The 25,000-nt window shown below is 47.8% G+C and overlaps 3 protein-coding genes across 10 annotated transcripts in view; 1 reads left to right on the top strand and 2 right to left on the bottom strand.

Moving 5' to 3' along the window:
- The window catches only part of apom (apolipoprotein M), a 7,371-nt gene extending 6,406 nt beyond the window's left edge, over positions 1-965 (top strand). For all 3 annotated transcript variants that reach the window (XM_035431423.1, XM_035431422.1, XM_035431424.1), the window contains one exon: positions 773-965. The gene's annotated coding sequence lies outside the window, so the exon portion shown is untranslated. The remainder of the gene's footprint in view (positions 1-772) is intronic.
- A 1,700-nt stretch (positions 966-2,665) lies between these two features.
- si:ch211-152p11.4 (regulator of G-protein signaling 3) lies at positions 2,666-12,819 on the bottom strand. Of its 2 annotated transcripts, none has more exons than XM_035431419.1 (6): positions 12,358-12,790; positions 10,268-10,799; positions 8,904-8,959; positions 8,473-8,603; positions 4,069-4,235; positions 2,666-3,379 (listed from the first exon to the last, which is right to left on the bottom strand). In XM_035431419.1, exons 2-6 carry the CDS (start codon positions 10,793-10,795, stop codon positions 3,218-3,220), a joined length of 1,044 nt encoding a protein of 347 aa, XP_035287310.1. In that variant the 5' UTR covers positions 10,796-10,799; positions 12,358-12,790; the 3' UTR covers positions 2,666-3,217. The 2 variants fall into 2 exon arrangements, with proteins under 2 accessions (XP_035287310.1, XP_035287311.1); XM_035431420.1 differs by lacking the exon at positions 2,666-3,379 and adding an exon at positions 5,381-5,471 and having other exon boundaries at positions 4,074-4,235; positions 12,358-12,819.
- A 2,318-nt stretch (positions 12,820-15,137) lies between these two features.
- The window catches only part of atat1 (alpha tubulin acetyltransferase 1), a 19,804-nt gene continuing 9,941 nt past the window's right edge, over positions 15,138-25,000 (bottom strand). Inside the window, exons 7-12 of one of the 5 annotated variants that reach the window (XM_035431414.1) lie at positions 23,996-24,041; positions 21,323-21,397; positions 19,697-19,922; positions 16,310-16,413; positions 15,870-15,948; positions 15,138-15,425 (exon numbers count right to left, since the gene is read on the bottom strand). In XM_035431414.1, coding sequence (XP_035287305.1) covers positions 15,188-15,425; positions 15,870-15,948; positions 16,310-16,413; positions 19,697-19,922; positions 21,323-21,397; positions 23,996-24,041 — 768 coding nt within the window. In that variant the 3' untranslated portion in view covers positions 15,138-15,187. Of the gene's footprint in view, positions 15,426-15,869; positions 15,949-16,309; positions 16,414-17,255; positions 18,129-19,682; positions 19,923-21,322; positions 21,398-23,995; positions 24,042-25,000 lie in introns of those variants that run through there. The other 4 variants (XM_035431415.1, XM_035431418.1, XM_035431417.1 and 1 more) reach the window with 4 other exon arrangements.

Here is a 25,000-nt window from a genome sequence, read left to right as displayed (position 1 = left end):
TATGGCAAACAGTTACCTAACTTGCGGCTAGTCCAATACATTTTCTGTGTTCCCCAAATACAGAGGAGAGCTTTTGGTGGTCATTTAACGTTTTAAATTATGGGCATAATTTAATGAACTTGGAGGTAGAAATTCTCGTTTATGTTGTGGCCATTTATACAGTGTAGCTCTGTATGCACCTCTCCTTGACTGCAGTGGGAGCACAGTCTGTCCTCTCTGGGCAGCCAGTTCTGTCTGTGTCGGCCTTTTTCGATGGCCAGGCTGTGCTCACTGAGTCTGTACATTATCAAGGTTTTTCACTGCTTCCTATCTGTCACCATGGTCAGGTAGTCAGCCATGGTGTATAATCTGTTTAGGGCCAAATAGCAATCCTGTCTCCCTCTCTCTACACTCCCCCCCCCTCTCTCTCAGGGAGAGAGTTCCATTCCCGGAGGGCTAGAGAGATGCAGATTTTTTCACACTAATTATCCACCTTAATTAGCTAATTAGCTGCACATGCCAACACAAATTCAATTTAGACCACAATAAAACATTTCACACAGGGACACAAGAAAGGTCATGAGCTGACACTCATGAGCTTATTGTGAAATGTAACCTTAATTTCATATTCATGTGAATGACTGATTTATAGAGATCATTCCCAGCAGAATCATAAATACAGGAACTGACACCCACGGCTCTCCTCTCCCCAACGGTACTCTGGATCCAGAGTTTTCCCAAACTGTGGACAACCGTTCTGGAATTCTCATGTTCCCGTTTCGGAATCTTACAGGTGGGCGGGGACGAAGCGGGAGGTCCAATGAAGAACCCTCGATTGGCAGCCCAGTCCAGATTAAAAGGGTGTGTCTGAAGACTGAAGACCTTGTCTTATTGTACGTCGCTTTAGATAAAAGCGTCTGCCAAATTAAATGTAATGTTATGAAGACAAACCTCAAATAATTAGCCAATTAAAAGCAGCAGCTGGATTCTGTGTCTCTCCGGCTGGTCTTTTTTTTTTGGTTTTTTTTTTTTGGTCGGTCTACACACACGATCATCCATTTCCATATTTTGCCTCCAGGTCAGAAAGGAACAGATCAGAGCGTGCACTCCAAACACAGAGCACAGTATCCGTTGCTCCACATGCAGCCCGGTTACGTGACTAACTGCAAGCTTTCGCTTGGTGTGCCTGACGTGCTTTTCCTGCGGGAATTTAAACAAACAAGCTCTTACACAGTAGGGATGCTCCTCGAGACTTCCACATATAAAAGTCATTTATTTCCAATATTTATCTCTCATACAGACCTTGACATACAGTATAAATGTTAAACATGAAATGGAAAACTAAATTTACACTTAACTTGTTTTCTTTTTAAATCAGTGCTGAGTCATCGTTCCGCTGTGTCCAGTGTCGGGGCCGTGGGTGTGGCCCAGGGGCATGCTGGGTAAATCTTTTCATTCCCCTCCCCTCACACCTGAGAGGTTCTTAAATACATGATTATCTGTTCGTCCGTCCCCTCTGTGAGGCCACTTTCTAACTTCAACCCGAAAAAGTGGTTAAAGTCTGAAGAGTCGGAAACTGGTGCATACAGTGAGTAAGAGTAATTCTATTGGTCAACACAGCAAGGAAGTGCAAGTCTATTGGTCAACACAGCAAGGAAGTGAAAGCCTATTGGTGAATATGGAAAGGAAGTGCACTTAGATTGGTGGAGATGATAATCAAGTGCCATTAAATTGGTAACACTGTAAGGACAGGCAATGCTATTTTTAGAAGATATAGACACAAAGAGCCACTCTATTGGTGAGCACGGTGAGGAAGTGTCATCCTATTGGTAAATTAGGAAATCTAGTGTAATGCGATTGGAGGATGTGGTAAGGCAAGGCAGCACTGGCTGTGACCCCGGGGAAGCAGGGTATCGCTGTTACACTGTAGCTGAGGCAGAGTTCCAACAGGGCCACCCCACATTCCTTCCTGTCCTGGATAAAAAATAAAGAATATTCAGGTCACGGCTACTTTAGGAATATTCCTGGGTCGATAAGAGCAGGAGAGCATTTAAACATTCGCTGCAGCAACAGTTCAGCCGACCGCTGTGTAGGGACTGGAATCAGAATGAATGAAGGGACAGCGTCTCCAAGCTTATCAAAGGCTCCTTCACAAAACGCCCAGTCAAAGACCAGAGGCTGTGTTCATAAAGCATCTGAGCTGTGATTTAGGACCAGGGCTGCCGTACCTTATGCCTTATGAATAAAAGGCCGAACTGAACCGATCCGTTACACAAGCTGAACCCGAGCGTTATTAATAAAGCACTTCATTATTAATAAAGCACTTCATTATTAATAAAGCATTTTTGTTATTAATAAAGCACTTCGTTATTAATAAAGCATTCGTGCGTGGCGCTCGCGGCCTTTTCCGCGCGCAGATTCGCCAGCGAGTCGCTAAACCGTCTGGCCTTTAACGGAGTGGCTCGACTCGCTCGGCCGGTTTCTTCCATCTTTGACAGCGAGGAGAATCTCATCAGCTCTGTTTCAGGTGCCAACTGCAGGGGGGGGGGGGGGCAGTCAATCGGAAAATGAAGAGGTTTTAGGGTATTTTCAGAGATATATGCACACAGTTGGGGGGGCGGGGTCTTTCTCCTAGAAGCAAGTCATCTCCGCTTTATCTTTCATCGTGTCATCTTCCTCTTTTTTTCTCTCTCACTTGTTCCTGTCTTCTCCGGGCCAGGAGTTCAGCCAGAGGTCAACTTTATTGTTTAAAAAGAGGCGTTCAGGGCATTTTCATGGAAATTTCTTATTTTTTTCCATTAAAAACACAAAAAAATTTTGAAGCAGCGGTGCAGTTTGGAAAGAAGACTCTGTGCTGCTTATTCCCTCCACGCGTAGCGCGATTGCCAAACGCAAGCAGTGTGAGAACTTCCAGTCTTACAAAACGTGCTGCTGAAAAAAAAAAGCTTTCTGGCTGAATTTTGTAACAGTGCCCAAAGCAGCGGAAGCAGGGGGGGGGCGTTTACATGTTAGGGAGCTGCATTAACTGTGCAGAGCAGTCACATGAGCATGGTGTCTGACTCCTCTCCTCCCTCTCCCCCTCTCTTCCTCTATTCCAGCAGGGAGAGGCAGATGGGCGGCTGCAGGAATCGGGGGTAGCAGTCCGACTCCACCTCCCCCTCTCCCCACCTCCCCCTCTCTCCATCTCCCCCTCTCCTCCCCTCCTCTCCCCCTCTCTTCCTCTCCTCCCTCTCTCCCTCTATTCCAGCAGGGAGAGGTAGACGGGCGACTGCAGGAATCGGGGGTAGCAGTCTGACTCCAGGAGGTAGTGGATCCGCCTCTGGGCGTGGCTTAGAGAGGAGTGGGAGGGGGCCTGCAGCAGCTGCAGCGTCAGGTCCCGAGTCTTACTATCCAAATTCACCTGGGGGGGGGGAGAGACAGAAAGCGAGAGAGTTTTAACCCACCTTTATTGTGACATTACAACAAAACTGGCAGGCAGACAGGCAGTCAGACAGACAGACACAGACAGAGGGGCGGGCAGACCGACAGACAGACAGACAGACAGACAGACACAGACAGGCGGGCGGGCAGGCAGACAGACAGACAGACAGGCAGGCAGGCAGGCAGACAGACAGACAGACAGACAGACAGACAGACAGACAGGCAGGCAGGAAGGCAGACAGGCAGACAGGCAGGCAGGCAGGCAGACAGACAGAGGGGCGGGCAGACAGACAGACAGACAGACAGGCAGGCAGGCAGGCAGGCAGGCAGACAGACAGACAGACAGACAGGCAGGCAGGCAGGCAGGAAGGCAGACAGACAGACAGGCAGACAGACAGAGGGGCGGGCAGACAGACAGACAGACAGGCAGACAGAGGGGCGGGCAGACAGACAGACAGACAGACAGACAGACAGTTAGACAGACAGGTAGACAGGCAGGCAGGCAGACAGACAGACAATTAGACAGACAGACAGGCAGGCAGGCAGGCAGGCGGGCAGACAGACAGACAGACAGACAGGCAGGCGGGCAGACAGACAGACAGGCAGGCGGGCAGGCGGGCAGACAGACAGGCAGGCGGGCAGGCGGGCAGACAGACAGACATGGCGTACCTCTCTGGGAGCTCCAGGCTGGATGTAAGTGGCGTAGATATCGCGCGCTCTCCTCTGCAGGGTGAAGTTGGTGGAGGAATGGCAGAACTGCTCGCAGGCCAGGTAGAACTGCAGGTTCTCCTCGCTGAACTCAGAACGCAGGAACGCCCCAAACACAGCCACGCCCACTGCAGGGGGAAGGGGCGGGGCTTTAGTGACCGGCGTAAAAAACGGTACAAAAATGGTAGACCTGCAAAACCTGCATAGGTTGGTCCCCGGTTCAGGTGTCCTTTGGCTGTATCAACCCCTCATTGGATATGAGGCTGTGACATGATAGCGTAATACAGCCCATCGCTCATGTATATGTACAAGTTACTGGTGCGTTTGTTAACTTCGTATGTTTCTGTCTTAGCTATGACGAAAGCTAGCAAGGCTAAGTTAGCGGCCAACTAGCTAGCTGCTGTAAATTTGTCGGATGATAAAGCCACATTAAATTTGGTTCAGTTCATATCGTGGAAATGTTGCACTTTGTAGCTAAATGAATTTTTCCGGCTTGATAGCTAGGCAAATAGCTGCTGAAATGTTAGGCTATTTCTGTTGCAGTATAGGTAATCAAACATTAGCTATCACCCTAGTGTACTGCTGCACAACCAGCTTCATCTTTTTCCATCACTTGCTTTAGCTAACTACTTTGCTTACATTGCTTTAGCCAGAAAGCTAATAATGGGTAATAATGTCCAACACAGATCCTATGTGAACGCATGCTTAGCCTTGTATGCAATAAAGTGTTCGATACGTACAAAAGACACCTGAACCAGAAACACACACACCACCCCCTTTCCTTTTGATACACACATGTGCGCACACACACACACACACAAATACCATCCTTCTTTCCTTTCTGATACAAACACACACACACACACACACACACACACAAATACCATCCTTCTTTCTTTTCTGATACAAACACACACACACACACACACACACACACACAAATACCATCCTTCTTTCCCTTCTGATACAAACACACACACACACACACACAAATACCATCCTTCTTTCCTTTCTGATACAAACACACACACACAGACACAGACACACATATACACGCACGCGCACGCACACGCACGCACACACATGCACACACATACACATACACAGACAGACACAGACACACACACACACACGCACACACACAATCTGTCAAGACAATAGGCATAATAGCCCTTTCTTACTTCCACAAACCATATGTCATTTTATACTCTACCTCCATATACAGGTATATACTCCGCCAAACACACCCATTTGCCCCACTCCTTGCTCTTACCCTGAAACACACACCCATATCATCTTTCTCTCTCTATCCCACTCTCTGACACACATCCTGATTTTACTCCAAGGACGGATAGCAAAATATTCTGTAGGAGGAAGAGGAGGAGAGAGGAAGCAGGTGGTTGGAAAGAACGACAAGGCAATGGAAGAGATATTTAACAGGAGAGAGAGTTAATACAGTACACACACTGCACACTACAGTACATTAACACTGCACTGAGAGAGGGTTAATACAGTACATACACACTGACTGACTGCACACTACAATACATTAACACTGCACTGAGGGACAGGGTTAATGTAGTACATACACACTGCACTGAGAGAGGGTTAATACAGTACATACACACTGCACTGAGAGAGAGGGTTAATACAGTACATACACACTGACTGACTGCACACTACAGTACATTAACACTGCACAGAGAGAGGGTTAATATAGTATATACACACTGCACTGAGAGAGGGTTAATACAGTATATACACACTGCACTGAGAGAGGGTTAATACAGTATATACACACTGACTGCACACTACAGTACATTAACACTGCACTGAGAGGGTTAATACAGTACATACACACTTACTGTACACTACAGAACATTTACAGTATAGAGATTGTTGTTACTGTACTTCCCCATTCAGATAAGATGTACAGGTATGCTGTGTGGAGTCTGAAACACAGAGGAACAGGTATCTCCAGTGTTCCGTACACCTGGAACATGCTGGGGCAGGCAGGATACGGCTAGCTCTGCTACCTGTGCAACTGCCGAGCCAGCAGGTACACCACCACCAGGCAGGAGTTCCGCGGAAAGAATTCCAGCTATGTTAAAGCTAACAATGCAAACAGCCGCACCGCTATGGGAACGTCGACAACACGACTTTGGAATATTAGCATAAGACATTGCATAAGAACATGAATCAATAAAAATGTTGATGATATTTTTTCATTACTGGTCCTGGAGTGGGGGTCTCCTCACAACATCTCTTACCCTGTAAGATCTACCCTCCTGTATTTCAACCCTAACAAAGAACACCTATTCAACAACTAGAGCAGGGCTGCCCCTGTTCCTGGAGATTTACTTCCTGTAGGTTTTCATTTCTGAATTGGCATGTCTGACTCTACTAATTAGCAGCTCGACAGAATCTCTAGCTGTTGAGTGAGATGTGCTTTGTTAGGGTTGGAGTGAAAACCTACAGGATGGTAGATCTCCAAGAGCAGGGTTGGGCAGTCCTGCTTTAGCTGTTGAGTGAGATGTGCTTTGTTAGGGTTGGAGTGAAAACCTACAGGAAGGTAGATCTCCAGGAACAGGGTTGGGCAGCCCTGCTCTAGCTGTTGAAGGAGGTGTGCTTAGTTAGGGTTGGAGTGAAAACCTACAGGACTGTTGATCTCCAGGAACAGGGCTGGATACCACTGCTATAAGGCCTCCAGGACCAAGCTTCACTACATTACCCACAATGATCTATTGTGGGGCCATGATGTCACACAGGAAGCTGAAAGGTTCTATGTTTACAGTTGGCTGCTATAGCATTTTTTCATAACTGCAGTGACTCAGCAGCAGTAATCTTGAATCCAATGACAGGATGGCAAGGATTACCTACAGACGTTGCCGTGGAAGCAACTCCTGCTCTGGCAGTTAGGTGGCTACAACTCAAGAACTTTGACCTTACACTGCCAGGCTACAACAAGGGGGGAGGGACCAGTGTTAACACAACAATACCCGTTTGAACTTTAACTGCCATTAGCTTTGACAGTTAAGTAAGAAAAAAAAACTTCTTCCAGAGACATTCCATTAGTCTGTACAATTACAAATACCAATAACAGAAAACAAACACACAGCAACAAACAGAAATTCTGGAGAGGTCAACTCCCCCCCAAGTTTCAGGAGTTTTTGATAAATGGATTTTAGAAGCTAAATGAAAAACAAGGGTGAAAAAAACCCTGAACAATAGCAGTGCTTGCTGAGTTTGGTCCGAGGGCCCGTTTTAAAAAATGTCTACCAAAAAAACCTCCAAACCAGATCGCCTGATGCAAGAGAGCAACAGACACAACGTTAAGAGAAAGTGGTCATGTGACGCCATGTTGTATCCATTGGCAACGCCTTTTGGGCCACACCACTTCCTGGCATAACCTCCAACCCTGGGTGGGACAGCAGGGTGAGAAACGTATTGAGCCAAAAAAACCACAAACACACTGACTTCACTCCAGAAGGTGTATCTGTACTACAGGCAGGCCCACTCAGAGGGAAAGCTTTTTTAAACAGGCGCAAGCTGAGTTTACGCAGACTGTGTGGTTCCTTTCAGAAGCCACTGGCAGCCAGTTTCAGGGAGCACCATGGCCTTTTCACGCACCTGCGTATCCAGGAGGCAGCTTCCTGGCATCCAATCAGGTGGCCCGTTTAAAATAACCAATGGGGATGCTCAGCGTGTACCCGTATCAACGTTCCTATCAAGTGATGAAGATAAAACAAAACAAGTCCTGCAACCAGTCCTTCCAGACTGAACTTCTAACCCTCAGCGAAATATTCCAGTCTGTCCTCTGGTGACTGGTGCATTGTGGGATACTGCATGCTACACTTAAGAGTCCCCACATTAATGGCTGACAGGACGGCTGTCAATCATCCAGACTGGAAGAAAGAGTCAGTGACAGAGGGTGAGTGAGAAACAAAGTGAGTGAGTGAGTGAGTGAAAGAGAGAGATAGTGAGTGTGAGGGATGGAGGGAGAGAGAGAGAGAGACAGTGAGTGAGTGAATGAGTGAGCGTGTGAGTGTGTGTGAGGGAGAGAGATAGTGAGTGAGTGAGTGAGTGAGTGAGAGGGAAACAGAGGGGGGGAGAGAGAGAGAGAGAGAGAGATAGTGAGTGAGCGAGTGAGCACAGCCTGGCCATCGAAACAGGCCGACACAGGCAGACCTGGCTGCCCAGAGAGGACAGACTGTGCTCCCACTGCAGTCAGGGAGTGGTGGCAGAGACAGAGCTGCACTTCCTCACAACACGCGGAACGTATCTGAACACACGGCAGACTCCCTACCCAGAATCCTCAGCAGTACGCCCCGAATCGAACCCTGATGAAGCAGGAGGGAGACTCACCGCGGCTGGACAGCAGCACGTCCACAGACTCGGCCCAGCCCAGCACCTCCTCCCGGCTCAGCCGTGCGCTGCCGTGGCCCACCTGGCTCCACTGCCGGAGGAACGGGAGGCGCGACTTCTTCTCCCTGGAGCTGGGCATCCAATCAGAGAGCACCCTCAGCCGGGGACACACCCACATTTTTTCAGCAAGGGGTTCGAGTGCCCCCGGAACACCCACAGAAAATTTGGAGCAAAAAATAATATCCCAAACAACTTGTACGTCAATGTTGCGCATTTCATATACGTGTATACGCACACGGAGAATGCAGGAAATGTAGCAAAATGGCCGACATCTTGTACACACGTGAGTGGCCTACTTTCCTACAATCAGAACTGTTACAGCTGTGCCTAATCGGGAAGCCGCCATTTTGGCTCTATCTACTCTCTCTTACCTGTTCTGAATGTCCTTATGCTCTGAGCTGAGGTTGGTGTGAGACGAGTGAGGGCTCTGAAACAGAGGGGGGCGGGGTCAAATCAGTGACATCACAGAATGACATCACAAGCACTGAGATGTAGAGAAAAAGACACGCAAGCATGCACGCATGTACACGCATGTACACGCAGACAGGCAGTGCTTCACAATGGTCATTTTCTTGAGGCAAATGTAAATCACAAAATTCCCCAATCGGGCGACCCACTTTGAGGAAAAACTGGTCTCAAAAACCTGAATATTATTCGCTGACCCCTGAAGAGGCGGTCCTGAGCTGAGATCCAGGAAAATGGCGGACAGCCGAGGAAGGCATTCCTCTGAAGGCCATTAAAACGCAGTCAGCGCAGGTATTCCGTCTGATTCGGGTATTAAAGTACAGCGAGCACAGTACAAGGCCATCAGCGTGCAGCTTGCTGAAGCTCTTCTTGATGATGTCATACCGGGGTCCTACTGCAGAGCTAAACTACACCAAAGCTCCAGGGTGAAGTGCACTGCACCTCTACCACACAAAACTTCACAGCCGCTGCTGAGCCTGAATCTGCTCCGCACTGCATCTGTACCTGTCCTACGAGATTCTCACCTGTTCAAACAGACTGATACCCGTTCAAATGGGATCATATCATACCTGTCCTAACAGACTCCTGCTGTTTACCTGTCCAAACAGCTGTATACACATCCTAACAGCTCTATACCTGTCCGAACAGCTGTATACACATCCTAACACCTCTATACCTGCCAGATCAGCTGTATATAGCCTAACAGCTCTACACCTGCCCAAACAGCTGCATACACATCCTAACAGCTCTATACCTGTCCAAACAGCTGCATACACCTCCTAACAGCTCTATACCTGTCCAAACAGCTGCATACACCTCCTAATAGCTCTATACCTGTCCAAACAGCTGTATACACATCCTGAAAGCTCTATACCTGTCTGAACAGCTGCATACACATCCTAAAAGCTCTATACCTGCCAGAACAGCTGTATACATCCTAACAGCTCTATACCTGTCCAAACAGCTGTATACACATCCTAACAGCTCTATACCTGTCAGAACAGCTGCATACACATCCTAACAGCTCTATGCCCGTCAGAACAGCTGCATACACATCCTAACAGCTCTATACCTCCCAGAACAGCTGTATACATCCTAACAGCCCTACACCTGTACAAACAGCTGCATACACATACTAACAGCTCTATACCTGTCAGAACAGCTGCATACACATCCTAACAGCTCTATACCTGTCAGAACAGCTGCATACATATCCTAACAGCTCTATACCTGTCAGAACAGCTGCATACACCCCCTAACAGCTCTATACCTGTCCAAACAGGTTCTTCAGGTGTAGTTTTGCTGACGTCAGCCGGGCCTTGGCATGCTGCCTGTGGTGGTATCTGGAGGTGGCGGAAGCGGCTGTGGAGGAAGAGGAGTAGGAGGAGGAATGCCGCGAGGGCCCCTCCTCCATGTCCTCGCGCTCGCTGCTCCGCCCCCCGGCCGCCGCGGGGGCAAGCTGGCCGTCGCTGTATGCCCGGCAACCGTCGCCGAGGGAGACCACGCGCAGGTAGGAGCCGGCCCTGTCCTCCTGGCCCCGCCCCGACACGTTCTCTGCACTGACGCTGAACTCCTTGGTGAGCGGGGCCTTCTGGGGCGAACCAGACGCCCCCGCCTCCTCCCCGTCCAGGCCGGGCGGGACGACGACCATGTGACCATCGGAGTCGCTCAGCGACAGTTGCGGCGTGTAGGTGCCCGACTCCCCGTCCTGGGAGTACCCCTTGTCCCGCAGCTCCACCCGTTTCCATGGCAAAAAGTCCAGGTCCAAGAGGGACCCCTCCGAGCTGAATCGGCGCATCGTGCTGGTAGTTGGGAAGGGGGGGGGGGGGGGGGGGGTTTGGTAGGATAGAGAGGGTGGGGGACAGGCAGGAATCTAGAAAGATTAAATCAAAATATAAAATGGGACAAAACAAAAAAAGGGGGTGAGAGAGAAATCTGAAAGGTTTTACCTTTAGTTATTAGCTCTGTCATGGCAGAGGTGGATACAGGTAAGATCTGAGTTTACAACAGGCTGTATCTAACAGCCAAAACACACACACACACACACACGCATGCATGTACACACACACACACACACACACACACGCATGCATGTACACGTGCACACACACACACACACACGCGCATGTACACGTGCACACACACACACACACACACATATGCATGTACACGTGCACACACACACTCACATACACTCACACATATGCATGTACACGTGCACACTCACACACACACACACACACACACATATGCATGTACACGTGCACACACACACGTACACGCGCGCACACACACACACACACACACACACACACACAGCACTTCTACGCTTAATTCTGGTTCCTCTGACATTAACTATCGTTCATTTATTACTCACAAGATAAACAAATGTATCATTACACATTAATGATGTACTAGCCTTGTACTTCTCTCTGGATAAGACCGTCCATAAAATAAATAAATACAATATAATACAATATTTGTTAGATGGGTTTCTTTACATTGGTTAGACTTTTTTTGGCTGGACCGCAACAGTGGGGCCAGCCCTACAAACACAAATGTCTGTGAGTGACTGACTGACTGACTGAGTGATGAAGTTACGCCATTGGTCAGCCGAGTTATGAAGTTATACCATTGGTCGGCCGGATCACGTGTGTTAAGTCCAGCCATATACTAGGTTTTAACCCGGTCTTGTTTTTAAACTTCCTGCTAATTGGTTTGTGACAGACCAAGGGTTGATACAGTTCTGCAAAACACCATAAATCCCAGGGCTTTCGAATACCTGGACATCCGCAATAACTGAAAACACCGCCTATCGTGGTTTTACAGAATTATCATGACAATAATTCTCTAAACGTGCTATTTGGCAATGATCTCACACATTATCCTACTTTCGTGTCCCAGCATCAACATGCACGCGCCTATGCTTACCTCTTGTTTAATGTATCAACGGATTAAGAGTGACACTTGGCTGAACCAATTAAACAGGATGTTCTGCATATATTTTCGTAGACTATTTTTTTTTTAAAGAAAAGTTTGTCGAGCTAAGCGCGCACTTGCCTGCTGACCTTGAAATGTGGTTACACAGTTTGAAAATTAGGCTACAGCCGGGGGGAGACCGATTTCAGTAGGGAAGGCAAGTCTAAATATAAACTCGGTCAGGAGGAATTATGACTGATTTCCAAGTGAGCAAACAGGGCATAAATGAGAGAGTTTACGGCGACAGCACAATCTGTGCGCTTTGCAACAACACTACCCCGACTTCATACGAGAACTCCAAACTGTGTTTATTATTGCGTAAAGACCTATGTAAACCGTGTAAAAACTGCAAATACAAGTTAAAAGTTTTTTAAATCTCACCTTAGAGTTTATTTGCCATGTGCGCCACCGTGATTTCTAAGCGTACTGACACTCCGGCTCCGGCAGTCCAATGTTTGTAAAGAACGCAGCGAACGCCGGTCGGCTTGTTTTCTTGAGATCTTGCTCAGAAAGATGAACCGAGGTCTGGCGCTCCGTACTTTGACAACTTATTTACCCGCTTCGTTTGCTAGGCTTATATTATAAATATACAACAAAACATATGTTTCTAGGGCCACGGAAGTCACGTCGAACGACAAGTGGCCTTTTCTCCCCTTTGAAGACACGATTATTGGTTTGCAGGGCTTGAGTTGTATTCAGTTGGAGTGGAAGTAACGCCTCTTCTCCTCGCCCCACCCATAGTTTAAGTCGCGGCTTGTCCTTCGGTTTCTTCGTGCAGTCGCAACACAATCGTCCCAGGTAATTGCTGGTGCTGTCTTGGTGTGAGGAAAAAGGAGAACAATTATTTCGATAACGTAACGCTTTTATGTGTAAGGCACATGAATCATATGACCGACATATCTTTAGATCTTCTGAGAGAAAAAAACAAACTTAATCTGGCAACCTATGAATCATCCCCTTGAAATCTCATCGGATTTGCTTGCATTCTGCACTTAATTCTCTTGGCCTGGGACAAAGATGACCACGTTATATCACAACCGGTTCTCAGTTAATCTTTCTGGGGGGGGGGGGGGGGGGGAGGGACTACAGTTGCTTATGTTCAGAGCACATTTCGGAGATTTAATTATTTGTTTTGATGGGGTGCCTGTCTGCCTAAACATCTATAATACAATTATAATGTTCTAGTTGGAGGCAGGAATGGAGGTAGTAACTTCCTCGTAAGCAGCCAACCGTCTCGCTGCGCTAGTCAGACCGGACACCTGTTTCTCCCTCTCATTCGAGCGCGGGACACGGTGGCATTTAAAATACCAAATGGCGATAATATGTTATCCAGCCACCTGCTGATTGTATACAATTAGACATTTAGGAGATATTTGAAATAATAATTAATGTGTTCGTTACAGGATCTGTTGTACACTGTCAATTCAAATTGACACATAAAATCCGATCCAACAACCACATTCTCATTTTTAAACCGTAAAATCTGCTCAGAGAGTCTGTACACTAAGTGACACGGACCGCACTAATTTAATTTAGTTTATAATGAATCCATTCGCCATTTCCGCTAAGCACGTGTCACTGATGCTATCTAGTGCAAATTACAGGTATTGCAACCTGTCACCTCTGACAGTTTTTTTTAACCGTTTTTTGTTTCCACATAAAACACAAGCGATCTACTTCGTCCTAAAGTACATCACTTGTGTTATATGTGGATAATTATTATAATTTCTTAAACGTGGACTGCAGGTCGCAACCAGCTCATAATTTTATTTGTTTTCCAAAATATTTGTTTTATATAAAACATTGATGATTCACACGTCATTTTATCAGTCCACACTCCTAACCGCTTTGACATACCAGGACACATATTGGGTCTACGAGGTTTGGAGCAAAGTAAAAGTAAGTCTTCGAACGGGAAATCTGCGGCGAACAGCGCGCGCCGTCTATTATCTGCGTCCGGAGACAATTCTGACAACGGATTGCCGCAAATAAAAACAACACACACACGCGCGTAAAGCGTCTTTGTAAATCAGTGTCAGAAAATTTATTTTTGTGTGGAAAATGTTTCACCTGACAACATTCATTTGAATAAATAAAAAAAAAAACATTAGAAAAAATGACAATAAATACAATAATAAAAATAAATTAAATTGTGTTAGTAAGACTTGGCACACCTGCTGGAGTTAAGAGAGAAGTAAACTGAATTTCTTTTCTCTTGGTCTCTGATCTTTCCCTCAGGCTGAGCCATTAAGCAGTGTTTCTCCAGCACCCTTTAACCTCAGCGGCCATGTTTAAGGAGGAAGGGGCATTTCTGGGAACCAGCTACCTCTCCACCTCCATCCAGTCAGCACTACCTACCTGACCCTACCTGACCCAGCAGTATAAATCTTCTTTCCTGCTAATCCCACCCCCTGTTCATTTTCGATAACACTGCCACGCTCTAGACACGCCCATTTCCTTCCCTGTTCTCTTCCGTCCCTAACCTTCTTCTCTAACCACGCCCCTTTATTCTCTTAACTCTGCCCTCTCATGTTCCGTAGCACCCCCATAAGCCCTCCCATTTCTTATTGTTCTTCTTTCTGTCCCCCACCCCCTGCCACCCCTTTACACAGTTTGTGCAGTGTGTCTGTAAGCCCCACCCCCTTTCCATCACATCCTCAGTGTAAGCCCCGCCCCCTCCCTCCCTCCCTCACCAGGGACGGGTGCTCCGGTACTCCTGAGCCCCGCCCCCTCAGGTAAGCCCCGCCCCCTCCCTCCTTCACCAGGGCAGGGTGCTCCTGTACTCCTGAGCCCCGCCCCCTCAGGTAAGCCCCACCCCCTTTCCATCACATCCTCAGTGTAAGCCCCGCCCCCTCCCTCACCAGGGCAGGGTGCTCCGGTACTCCTGAGCCCCGCCCCCTCAGGTAAGCCCCACCCCTCCCTTGCTCCCTCACCAGGGCAGGGTGCTCCTGTACTCCTGAGCCCCGCCCCCTCAGGTAAGCCCCACCCCTCCCTTGCTCCCTCACCAGGGCAGGGTGCTCCTGTACTCATGAGCCCCGCCCCCTCAGGTAAGCCCCACCCCTCCCTTGCTCCCTCACCAGGGCAGGGTGCTCCTGTACTCCTGAGCCCCGCCCCCTCAGGTAAGCCCCGCCCCCTCCCTCCCTCACCAGGGACGGGTGCTCCTGTACTCCTGAGCCCCGCCCCCTCAGGTAAGCCCCGCCCCCTCCCTCCCTCACCAGGGACGGGTGCTCCTGTACTCCTGTTTCTGCCGGACCCACTGAGCTGTAAAGCGGGGCTCTCCCACAGTCCAGGACCACCCTCCCCCCCGCTCTCTCTCCCCTCCTCCATCCTTCTCTTTCTGTCCCTCGTTCCCTCTCTCCAGCCTCCTGCTGTCCTGGGGAGCTACGGAGGTCTGTCCCTGCGAGGGAGGGGCGGGGCAGGGGGGCAGCGCCAGGGCCGAGGGTACAGGCCTGAAGAGAGGGGGAGAGAGAGGGAGAGAGAGAAGGGGAGGAAGAGAGGGAGGGAGGGAGGGAGAGAGAGGAGGGGGGGAGGGGGGAGGGAGGGAGAGGGGGAGTGAGAGAGAAGTAATATTGAAATCCTGCTCCTGCTTGTGCTGAGGAACCCAGGGGTCATACTAAGGAAAGGATAAAGGCTCTAATGCACGATTCTCTCTCCCATACACAAGCTTGTGAGTTACAGTCGCAGGTGTTACTGAAGCTGTAGCTCTACGAGGCTCTGTTTGGGGGAGAGAGAGCGGCTGGGGGTCGTTTAATGTTCAGTGTGTGAGGAGGAGCACACCTGTGTGTCCCAGAGCGGCTGGGGGTCGTTTAATGTTCCGTGTGAGGAGGAGCACACCTGTGTGTCCCAGAGCGGCTGGGGGTCGTTTAATGTTCAGTGTGTGAGGAGGAGCACACCTGTCTAAGTCTGTGTGTCCCAGAGCGGCTGTCTGTCCCTTTGTGTCAGCCCCTCTCTCTCTCTGCACTGGCTGCAGACCTGAAGGGCACACACGTTACAGCGCCGGCAGGTGAAACGCACACAGATGGGAAAAAACTTCATATCCCAGCATGCACTGCTGCAGCCGCACTGCCAACTGGGAATGTGAGTTCTTTGTGCATGTCTCGTGTATCGTAGGGAAAACAGGGATGTGGGCTTTGTGTATCTACTATGGAAAATATGTGTTACCCACATTAGTCTGGAAACACGTAGGATTGGAAAGACATTTCAGAGGATGCAAAGTTATAGACTGAATACAGTGATTGATGTTGATTATGCACTATATAGCTCCCAAGTTCTACAAAACGGCACAAACAAGGCTTTTTTGCATTCTGGGAAATGTAGTCTTCTGACACTTTACCAGGCAGCTTGATGGAGCTTGGCTGTTTCTCCAACAACAGCCCAAGGTCTCTGCTGTTTATATGACGACTGTAGAGGTTGCCCCTGGCAACCAGTCCCTGTTGGCTGTGAAAGAAAGAAGGGAACGGAAAAGGAGAGCAAAAGGAGGGAGAGAAACAAAACAGAGGAGCAAGCGGGAGAGGTGGACAGAGGGGAACGGAGGTAGAAAGCAGAAGAGAGGGAAAGAGGAGGAGAGCGATGGGGTAATGGAGGAGGTAAGAAACAACGGAACAGAAAAAAGACAAAAAGTGTGGAAAGGAAGAAAAATAAAAACAGAAAAAATGGAAACAGAAGACAAATGAAATCATAATTAGCAAACATAAAAGAAAAAGCAAAATATGCTAAAGCAATAAAACCTGAAGAAAATGAAGCTAAAACATTTTTCAATTAAACAGGAGGACAAAAATGCGATGTGATGTCACAGCTCAAGAATGACAACTTCCAGAAGGAACACACACACAGGCGTGCGCGTGCACACACACGCACACACACGTACACACACACCTGTGCGCCCACACACGCATGCACATACACACCTGTGTGCACACACACACATCTGTGCACAAACACGCACACACACACATACACACACCAGTGCGCGCACACATGCAAGCAAACACAAACTTGCAATTAACCAGCAAATGTAAGCACATGTGCACCATGGTCACAGTCAATCTAAGAGTGAAGTAGGAAGCCCTCGATCATAACTGACAAATATTAAATTATTAAATATTAATTATTAATATTATTTATTAAAAATTAAACATTAAGTGCCCTTGCAAAAGTTATTGAGAGACAACCACAGTCTGGAATCAGTCACCTATTGTTAAGTATCATCCACTGCGACTTGCTAGGTCAACAGCCCACTGACTGGCAACACTACATTTAAACAACATTAACTCAGGAAGTAATGAGGTAAGGCAGCGCAATTTATTAATGATAAACCAAGCAGATTTAGAGCACAACCAGCCATGTTGATCAAGTCTAAATTTACAGGGAGTTAAACAATGACATGGGCATACAGAGCAGCTGATTCTGGCTAGCTTTTTTTTTTCTTTTTTTTACCTAAAATGGGAGGTAAATATGGAAACAAATCCAAAACATCATTATTTTATTTTTGTTTTAGATAATTAAAACAGCTATGAATGACTGAAACCCAAAAATAATTTTTTAAAATGTTCTTCCTTTCTTTTGCAATGCCAAAAATAAAACTTTTTTCTTCAAACAATTCTGTAACAAATTCAAACCGTTCTTGCTGCATTCTTCAAATTACAATAGCTGTTGTGAGATGGGAATGCTGTTGTTTAAAAAAAATCAATTTATTAAAAAATATTTTAAAACTACACCAGTATCAAACAAACCAGAAAACCACACTTTATTCTGTGAAATTTCCCCCTCCCCCAGTGTTCCTGTTGTTGTAGGAGACATTTTAACAGCTTGTATGCTAGCTGAGGTCATCATTAGCTCTGCAGCTCACTTGAAAGACAATCAGATTTACTGGACAATATCCCGCCTTCTCTTCCTCTCTTTTCCATCCTCCTTTCTCTCTTTCTTTACCTCCGCCTTATTTACTCTCTCCATCTGCTGGAGGAAAGGTGGAGGACCCTTCCCTGTGGTACACAACCGACTGCTCCATGACTGTCAGTAAGGACAGTAAGGAAGGCTTAAAAAATAAAAAATCAACCCAGTAATAAGCCACACCCCCTGGTCTGTTCTAGGGCTGAAAAAAGGGGTCAAAGGTCAAAGCTCAATTGAAGGAGATCTGGGAGCGATTAAGGGAGCTACGAAGACGAACCCCACAGAACGAGGGAGCGAGAAAATGGGAGGATGGAGGGTGGGAAACAGAGGGGAACGTGACATCGGACGTTGGACAGCAAACAGACGGAGTCAAAGACAGATGAAAAGGAAAACGAAAAGGACGGAACATATTTTTGGGGTAGCGGAGAAGAGGCGGAGGGAAGGGGGGGCAGGAGGAGGGGGAGGGGGAGCAGAAAGAGAGAACAGGTCAGAAATGCCACAACAAAGCCGGAACAAGGGAGGGGTGGAGGGAGGAATCCCAACGGTAAACGAAGTGAGAAGTAAGTCTCTGTTCTGCAAACAATAACTGACTAACAAGAGACGAGCGAATGGCGCCCACCATCTGCCATGAAAACCAGCTGAATCAGCATCCCAGACTCCAGGACTGGAGTTAAACCTGCAGCCACAGCGCCCCCTCCAGGACTGGAGTTAAACCTGCAGCCACAGCGCCCCCTCCAGGACTGGAGTTAAACCTGCAGCCACAGCGCCCCCTCCAGGACTGGAGTTAAACCTGCAGACACTGCGGCCCTCCAGGACTGGAGTTAAACCTGCAGACACTGCGCCCCCTCCAGGACTGGAGTTTAACCTGCAGACACAGTGCCCCCTCCAGGACTGGAGTTAAACTTGCAGACACTGCTGCCCTCCAGGACTGGAGTTAAACCTGCAGACACTGCTGCCCTCCAGGACTGGAGTTAAACCTGCAGTTACAGCGCCCCCTCCAGGACTGGAGTTAAACCTGCAGTTACAGCGCCCCCTCCAAGACTGGAGTTAAACCTGCAGACACAGTGCCCCCTTCAGGACTGGAGCTGGAGATTCTCGCTAAAGACTCAGCCAGCAAGTTAGCCATGAAGCACACAGCTGAATCTCCAATCCACAGACTCCTCCAAAACATACTCAGTCATCATAAAAAGAACTACAATTCCCTCTAAACAAACTGTGTTTTCCATCGCAAAATCATTTCACATTGAAAAGTGTTTATTACACAAATTTTGTCATTCAAGTTTAAAAACGTTAAGCGAAGCTGCCTTTCTCATAGGTTCTTTCAAAGCACGAGTCACAGTATTCCAGAGGAAACCGCCATGATGTTTTTTCAGGACGAAATGAAAACTGTGAGGGAATGTTGGCAGAAAGTTTGTCTGGTTTGGGACGTTCAAATCAAGTGCGCTCCGGTGGTTTGGGGTAATGTTCTGATCATAACGCTATCTCACAACCATATCGAGGGGAAAGCTGGAATCATCCCCAACATTCTGGAAGCATTTTGTGTTAGTCTGGACTGGAATTACAACAGAAATGGAGGAACAAGAGCGTTTATTATCTTTAGGCTCTCACCCAGCGCGACTGACACAATTACGTTTTTTTAATTACAACTTATTTACCCAGCTGGATATTTTACAGAAGCAATTCAGGTTAAGTGCCTTTGCTCAAGGGTACAACGGCAATCCCTCACCTACGAATTGAACTCTAGAGGTCAGAGAGACAGTTTCTGCGTTAGGTAAGAGGAGAGGGGTGGGGGTGGGGGTGGGGTTGAGGGTGGTCACCTTTGGGGTCTCACCTGGTACGCCTGGCCCTGCAGTTCAAGTTCTCCAGGTACTGGGCGTGGGGGGTGGGGTCCCTGTAGGCCCCCGGGGAGGGGCCGGGCCGGGAGGGGGCGTGACTGGGGGATGAGTTTACGCTCTGGGAGCGAGTGTACTGCGAAGGGAGGGAGACAGGAGGAGAGAGAGGAGGGAGGGTGTGGCGGACGAACGGCCAGGGCAGCACCTTCTGCTCCTCCCGCACCACTGAGGAAGAGGAGGAGGAGGAGGAGGAGGAGGAGGAGGAGGAGGAAGATGGAGAAACAACATGAGGAGAGAATTAACACACTGACTGCTCTGCGAGAGAAGGTTAATACAGTATATATGCACTCCCTTCAGAAGAATGATTCTACCACAGGGATATTACCCACAATGCATCTGTTCACACAACAATAAGGAGTATTTTTCTGCGGCATCAACAAAGACTGAATCAACAGCCTGCTGGAGTCAGCACTACTACAGACCCAGTTACACACTGGAGTACACACCTCTAACCACAAACACACTGGCCCAGTTACACACTGGAGTACACACCTCTAACAACAAACACACTGACCCAGTTACACACTGGAGTACACACCTCTAACCACAAACACACTGACCCAGTTACACACTGGAGTACACACCTCTAACAACAAACACACTGACCCAGTTACACACTGGAGTACACACCTCTAACAACAAACACACTGACCCAGTTACACACTGGAGTACACACCTCTAACCACAAACACACTGACCCAGTTACACACTGGAGTACACACCTCTAACAACAAACACACTGACCCAGTTACACACTGGAGTACACACCTCTAACAACAAACACACTGACCCAGTTACACACTGGAGTACACACCTCTAACCACAAACACACTGACCCAGTTACACACTGGAGTACACACCTCTAACAACAAACACACTGACCCAGTTACACACTGGAGTACACACCTCTAACAACAAACACACTGACCCAGTTACACACTGGAGTTCATACCTCTAACCACAAACACACTGACCCAGTTACACACTGGAGTACACACCTCTAACCACAAACACACTGACCCAGTTACACACTGGAGTACACACCTCTAACCACAAACACACTGACCCAGTTACACACTGGAGTTCATACCTCTAACCACAAACACACTGACCCAGTTACAAACTGGAGTACACACCTCTAACAACAAACACACTGACCCAGTTACACACTGGTATTGTAAGAACATTTACACACAAACACACTGACCCAGTTACACACTGGTATTGTAAGGACAATTACACACAAACACACTGACCCAGTTACACACTGGTATTGTAAGGACATTTACACACAAACACACTGACCCAATTACACACTGGTATTATAAGGACATTTACACACAAACACACTGAACCAGTTACACACTGGCATTGTAAGCACCTTTACCCACAAACACACTGAACCAGAACAGAATACAGATTACAGCCACAATGTCACTGTTCTGGGGATATAATTACTGTCATCACAAACCCCCCAGAGTCGGGAAAGGGGGAGAGCAGGAGGAGAGAGAGAGAGAGAGAGAGAGAGGGAGGGATGGAGAGAGAGAGAGAAACACGGGGCTCACCCTCTCTCTCCGCCAGTGAGTACGGTTTGATCTCTCCTTCCGGCTTTTTTGGGAGAGCTTTTCTCAGCTGTGCCGCTGTGTGAGGGAGAAGGAGAGAGAGAGAGAGAGAGAGAGAAATAGAAAGAGGGAGAAGGAGAGAGAGAGAGAGAGAAAGAGGAAGGAACTATTTAGGATGTAACAATACAGATTTGCAAGAATAAAAACTCAAATTGTGTTGTAATGCCGCTTGTCATGAGAACAAATCAGCTCTAACCATGCATACACACGCACAAGTGCACACACACACACACACACGCACACACACACCACACACACGCACACACACACACACACACACACACGCACAAGTGCACACACACACACACACACACATACACGCACACACACACGCACACACGCACAAGTGCACACACACACACACACACACGCACACACACACACACACACAAGTGCACACTCATATACACACACGCACACACACACACACACACACTCATACACACACACACAGCTTTAATCCTACAGAACTACAGTAGCCTGCCTAAGCTTCATTGTTGTGGGAGAGGCTGTAACACTGGGGGGGGGGGGGGGTGTGGAGGGAGGGTGGTGGAGGGGGGGTGCGATGGTTCATGGGTTGCATCTAATTTAGGGAGCACAGACAGAGGTCAGCAGAACAGCAGAAAGAGAGAGAATGCCAGAAAGAGAGAGAAAGAAATCCTTCGATCTCGACTCAAAGGGTTCGGGGTCCAAACGCTAACAGAGAGGGAGAGAGGGATGAAAAGAAAAGCAGAGGTCTTACAAAAAGCTGAACGTCCCCTGATCCATCAGGGGGGAGGGAAGCGACCCTGGGGGAGCGAGTGGAATGCCCATGAAAAAATCAACACTCCACAGTGTTAAAATGCAGCATTACCCGAGTAAAATTAACTTTATAGTGTTAAAATGCAGCTTTACCCGAGTAAAATTAACACTCCACAGTGTTAAAATGCAGCATTACCCAGTAAAATTAACACTCCACAGTGTTAAAATGCAGCTTTACCCGAGTAAAATTAACACTCCACAGTGTTAAAAGGCAGGCATTACCTGAGTAAAACCAACACTTCATAAGGTTTAACTGTAGCTTTACCTGAGAAAAGCACTTTAGTGTTAAAATGCAGCTTTACCCAAGTAAAATGAACACTTTAATCTTAAAAAGCAGCTTTGCCCTCGTAAAATTGACTTTCAGTACGCCAACATACAGTTTTCCCGAGATTAACCAACTCTTCACAAGTGCTGAAATGCAATTTTTAAGTTAATTAATTCAATTTAAAGTGCGGAATTGCTGTGCCAAAACAAAGTCACTCTTCTAAAAGAAAAACAAACATAAAAAAATAATATCCAATGGAACAATAGTGTGGTAGTAGAAAGACAGCAGTATGACAGCAGTGCCAGGTTAGCGGAATGATAGTACTGTGACATCACAATGACAATAGTGTGGTAGTAGAAAGACAACAGTATGACAGCAGTGCCAGGTTAGCGGAATGATAGTACTGTGACATCGCAATAACAGCAGTATGACAGTAACGTTATGTTAGTGTGAGTGTAGCATGTCAGTGGAGTATGAAAACATAATCTGATGAGACCGAAGGTGTGGGACTGGGAGTGAACCCACGGCTGTGCCACTAACAGGTGAGAGAGACTTGAGGGGTTGGGAATGTTTCAGTGAATAGGCTCATTTTTTATCAGGTTGTTCTGTCAGAGGGGCAGTGATCAGAGAGGGGAGGTACCAAAACAGGGACTGTCACAATGAGCCGAAATCCGGCACCTTAAACAGGCCAACAACAAGAAAATCCATTATTAATTAGCAATAGGGGTCATTCAGAGATCTGCTGGGTGCCTCCCTCTATGGGTAAACCAAGGTACTGTCATTATTTTGCAGTAACGAAACGAGAGAGTAAGTAATCAGTGAGTGTGTGTGAATGAACGAGTGGGGAAATGAGTGAGTGAAAGAGTGTGTGTGAGTGAGTGAGTGAAAGATTGTGTGTAAGTCAATGAGTGAGTGAGTGAGTGAGTGAAAGATTGTGTGTAAGTCAATGAGTGAGTGAGTGAGTGAGTGAAAGATTGTGTGTAAGTCAATGAGTGAGTGAGTGAATAGTGAGTGTGTGATTAGAGTGAGTGTGTGTGTGAGTGAGTGAGTGTGTGAGTGAGTGAATAGAGTGAGTGAGTGTGTGACTAGAGTGAGTGAGTGAGTGAATAGAGTGAGTGAGTGTGTGAGTGAGTGAATAGAGTGAGTGAGTGAGTGAGTGTGTGAATAGAGTGAGTGAGTGAGTGTGTGACTAGAGTGAGTTAGTGAGTGTGTGAGTGAGTGAATAGAGTGAGTGAGTGTGTGTGCTAGTGAGTGAGTGTGTGAGTGAATAGAGTGAGTGAGTGAGTGAATAGACTGAGTGAGTGAGTGTGTGATTAGAGTGAGTGAGTGTGTGTGAGTGTGTGAGTGAGTGAATAGAGTGAGTGAGTGAGTGAGTGAGTGAGTGTGTGAGTGAGTGAATAGAGTGAGTGAGTGTGTGTGCTAGTGAGTAAGTGTGTGAGTGAATAGAGTGAGTGAGTAGGTGGGTGAGTTGGCAGTACTTATTTCCAGGATTGCTGGGCTACAGTCAAACATAAAACATCTATCTTTTAAAAATCAATCTTTAATTTTACCTGATCTATCTCTGAAGAATCCGTCAAACACCACAAAGTTATTTACCTGGAAGGGGGAGGAGAAGAGAGAGAGGGGGAGAGAGGGAGAGAGAGGGAGAAACCATGAGTCCAGTGTTAAATTTAGAAGCAGCAGCTGATGACTCATGAGAAATGTCTTTTACGCGGTTGCACAAGCAGACCTGTCAGGACACGGCGCGTCACGTCAGAGTCAGGGGCGAGAGCGAACAAACGGCCCACAAATCCTCCCTGTCAACGTTCAGCCTCAGAGGCTGCAGCTAACGCCAGAGCCACACCTTCCACCGCGACTGCACACCAGGATCCCCCACCCCAGCAACTTTAAAAAAATAATTCCAGCTCTGAATTCTGGGAGGAAAAGAAGCGTCTGCTGTGACATCATGCACAGACACGGGCGTGACACATTCACACCTCAGCGACAGGGGCGGAAGAGGTTTCTTCCGAAGGAAACACTATGCGCACGTCTGTAAAAAAGTCCCGACTACAGCGGATACCAACCTGAATCACATCCTCCTCGCCACAGGGTGAAATGAGTCCCGATTCGTCCACCCCACAGGGTGAAATGAGTCCCGATTCATCCTCTCCGCAGGGTGAAATGAGTCCCGATTCGTCCTCTCCACAGGGTGAAATGAGTCCCGATTCGTCCTCTCCACAGGGTGAAATGACTCCCGATTCGTCCTATCCCCAGGGTGAAATGAGTCCCAATTCGTCCTCTCCGCAGGGTGAAATGACTCCCGATTCGTTCTCTCCACAGGGTGACATGAGTCCCGATTCGTCCTCTCCACAGGGTGAAATGAGTCCCGATTCGTCCTCTCCACAGGGTGAAATGACTCCCGATTCGTCCTCTCCACAGGGTGAAATGACTCCCGATTCGTCCTCTCCACAGGGTGAAATGAGTCCCGATTCGTCCTCTCCACAGGGTGAAATGAGTCCCGATTCGTCCTCTCCACAGGGTGAAATGAGTCCCGATTCGTCCTCTCCCCAGGGTGA

The sequence above is a fragment of the Anguilla anguilla genome, chromosome 8, assembly GCF_013347855.1.
Source record: "Anguilla anguilla isolate fAngAng1 chromosome 8, fAngAng1.pri, whole genome shotgun sequence".
NCBI classification, from domain to species: Eukaryota; Metazoa; Chordata; class Actinopteri; order Anguilliformes; family Anguillidae; genus Anguilla; species Anguilla anguilla.
The sequence above is the reverse complement of the archived record's forward strand: the minus strand, read 5'-3'. Positions and strand labels throughout refer to the sequence as shown.

Bases quoted from the DNA above. Each gene is read 5' to 3' on its own strand.
- si:ch211-152p11.4 (XM_035431419.1), bottom strand. From the start codon at position 10,795: ATGCGCCGATTCAGCTCGGAGGGGTCCCTCTTGGACCTGGACTTTTTG. The intron at 8,960-10,267 runs GTATAGAGCTGT...CCTCTGTTTCAG, and splicing joins TGAAGAACCTGTTTGGACAG to AGCCCTCACTCGTCTCACAC. The intron at 3,380-4,068 runs GTACGCCATGTC...CCCCCCCCCCAG, and splicing joins AGCCTGGAGCTCCCAGAGAG to GTGAATTTGGATAGTAAGAC.